General features: G+C 41.9%; 1 protein-coding gene across 1 annotated transcript; it reads right to left on the reverse strand.

Annotated features, from left to right (window-relative positions):
* Nucleotides 1-746: 746 nt before the first annotated feature.
* On the reverse strand, nt 747-1,991 carry LOC102309637 (caspase-8-like). Its single transcript, XM_005953052.2, has one exon. The coding sequence runs from the start codon at nt 1,949-1,951 to the stop codon at nt 812-814; it is 1,140 nt and encodes a 379-aa protein (XP_005953114.1). The 5' UTR covers nt 1,952-1,991; the 3' UTR covers nt 747-811.
* Nucleotides 1,992-1,997: the final 6 nt, after the last annotated feature.

The raw sequence follows: 1,997 nt of genomic DNA on the forward strand, positions 1-1,997 counted from the left end.
AACAAAAAAACTTTAGAAATGAAAGGACCTTGAAGATGTGAGTCAAAATGATAAAATTGCACATCAAAACATATGTAGGTAACAGAAAGGGGGGGGGGGAAATGGATTTAAAAGACTGGGTCTTATGTCGGCAACTTCAACGGGCCATTACTTTGAAAGGCAAAATCAAAATGACTTGATGTTGACATGGTATGAATGTGAGGTTGTATACTGTTGATCAAGAGTAAAGGTATGCTGTGGAAACTGCAATTTTCCTTTTTAGAGCATTCTGAAATCATTGAAAAACACACGATAGGTGGGCAATTTGAAAGGGCCATTACTTAGTGATACCATGTCAATATCAAGTCAGTCTGATTTTGCCTTTCTGTGGTTGTATACTGTATACTGCAATTATTCTATGGAAATGGCAATTTACATTTTAAGAGCATTGTGAAGTCATTGAAAGAGTTCTTCAAAAAAGAAAATTCAGGGGGATTTTACTTTGAAATCCCCAAATAAGATGGCCTTGATATTGAGAGGGCACTATTAGATTACAAGGGTATCTGGAAAAGAAACAAACAATTTATTGAAGAGTGTTATTTTATTTATTTATTTATTTATTTTTTGTGTTCCCAGTCTGAGATTTATTCTTTGATATAAAACTGCTACACTATAAAATGCAACACCTCAATGCGAGATTCAGATTTAGAAAAATAAAAGATTTAAAATGATGACAGAAAGATGGAAAATATAAAGGAAACATAAGTAACTCTGATAAGTAATCATGCATCCCTAGTTGCACAGTAAGATGTGCTGTATTTCCATGATGACTTCAGGTGCACTGAGGTGGTAGCACAAGTTTCTTTCTCAGGGTGAATCTCACTTCAGACATCTGCTTGGCCAACGAGGAGGTCTCTCGATGTGCTACATCATCGTTCACGTAGTGGAGGATGAAGACGATGTCTTCGCCCCTGGGACAGCGCTCCTTCAGCTGCTCACAAAGAGACTGAACGAACCAGCTTCCATCGACTATATGTCTAAGTGAAGCATGATCTTCAACAGTGGCCATGGCAACCAGAACATCAGCTTCCTCGGGGATGGTCAATGGTGAAGTATCATCATCAATCTCCATATCGCTCATCTGCACTCCACGCTGTATGTTACTTCCTTGGCAGGCCTGGATCAGGAACACTTTGGGCTTACCGATGAGGACGGACTGGTCACACCCCCTGAACTTTCGGGTAATTTCTTTAATGGGGAGGGGGTTCCTGTCAGTTCCCAAAACTACACCCTTTTTTCCGTGACTCAGAATAGAGCAGATGAAAGCATCACCGTGCTCAAGGACCTGCTGAGGATCAACAAAGCTGCTGCCATCCCACTCTTTAAAGTTGAACTTCTGCAGCTGAGACATGTCTGCCAGGGAAGCAACAAACGTCTGTGCCTGATCCATCTGATCCTTGTTCAGGTCTTCACACATCAGCACTCTGAAGCCCAGACACCTGAACACCTCTGCCAAGCTTTGGGCGTCTTTATCTGTCCCTCTTCTCTGTGAACCATCCTTGAAGTTGTTATTGTTTATGATCACGCAGAGGCCGACGGGCCGGCTAATGATTTGATAAACATCCTGTGACATATTCCCATTGTGCTGACATGAAGACACTTGGACAGGCTCTGATAAAAGGGGGGTACAACTCAGCTGTAAACTCGCCAGCTGAGGGAAAGTTTCTTTAATGGCACCATCGGTTTGCAGGAGGTTCAGGAAGTCTTTGCATTTATCTTCTCCTTTATTCATGATCTTATTCACGAGCTCAATGACGTGTGTCTCCGCATTTGCACTGTTGATGCTTTTAAGATTGTCCCGCTGAGACATCAGCTTATTCTCATAAACTTTGTTGAGAATTAGCCTGTGGTCTCCGGACAGAATCTCATGAATGGCTGTTTTATTGCTCCTTATTGCATTTTGGGCCGACATGCTGAATGGTCAGTTGGAACTTCTGCTGTCCTTGAAAACGAAACCT

Source organism: Haplochromis burtoni, unplaced genomic scaffold (assembly GCF_018398535.1).
Source record: "Haplochromis burtoni strain Fernald_Lab_line unplaced genomic scaffold, NCSU_Asbu1 Contig_2697, whole genome shotgun sequence".
Taxonomy (NCBI): domain Eukaryota; kingdom Metazoa; phylum Chordata; class Actinopteri; order Cichliformes; family Cichlidae; genus Haplochromis; species Haplochromis burtoni.

Coding starts and splice junctions, on each gene's coding strand:
- LOC102309637 (XM_005953052.2), bottom strand. CDS start 1,951: ATGTCGGCCCAAAATGCAATAAGGAGCAATAAAACAGCCATTCATGAG.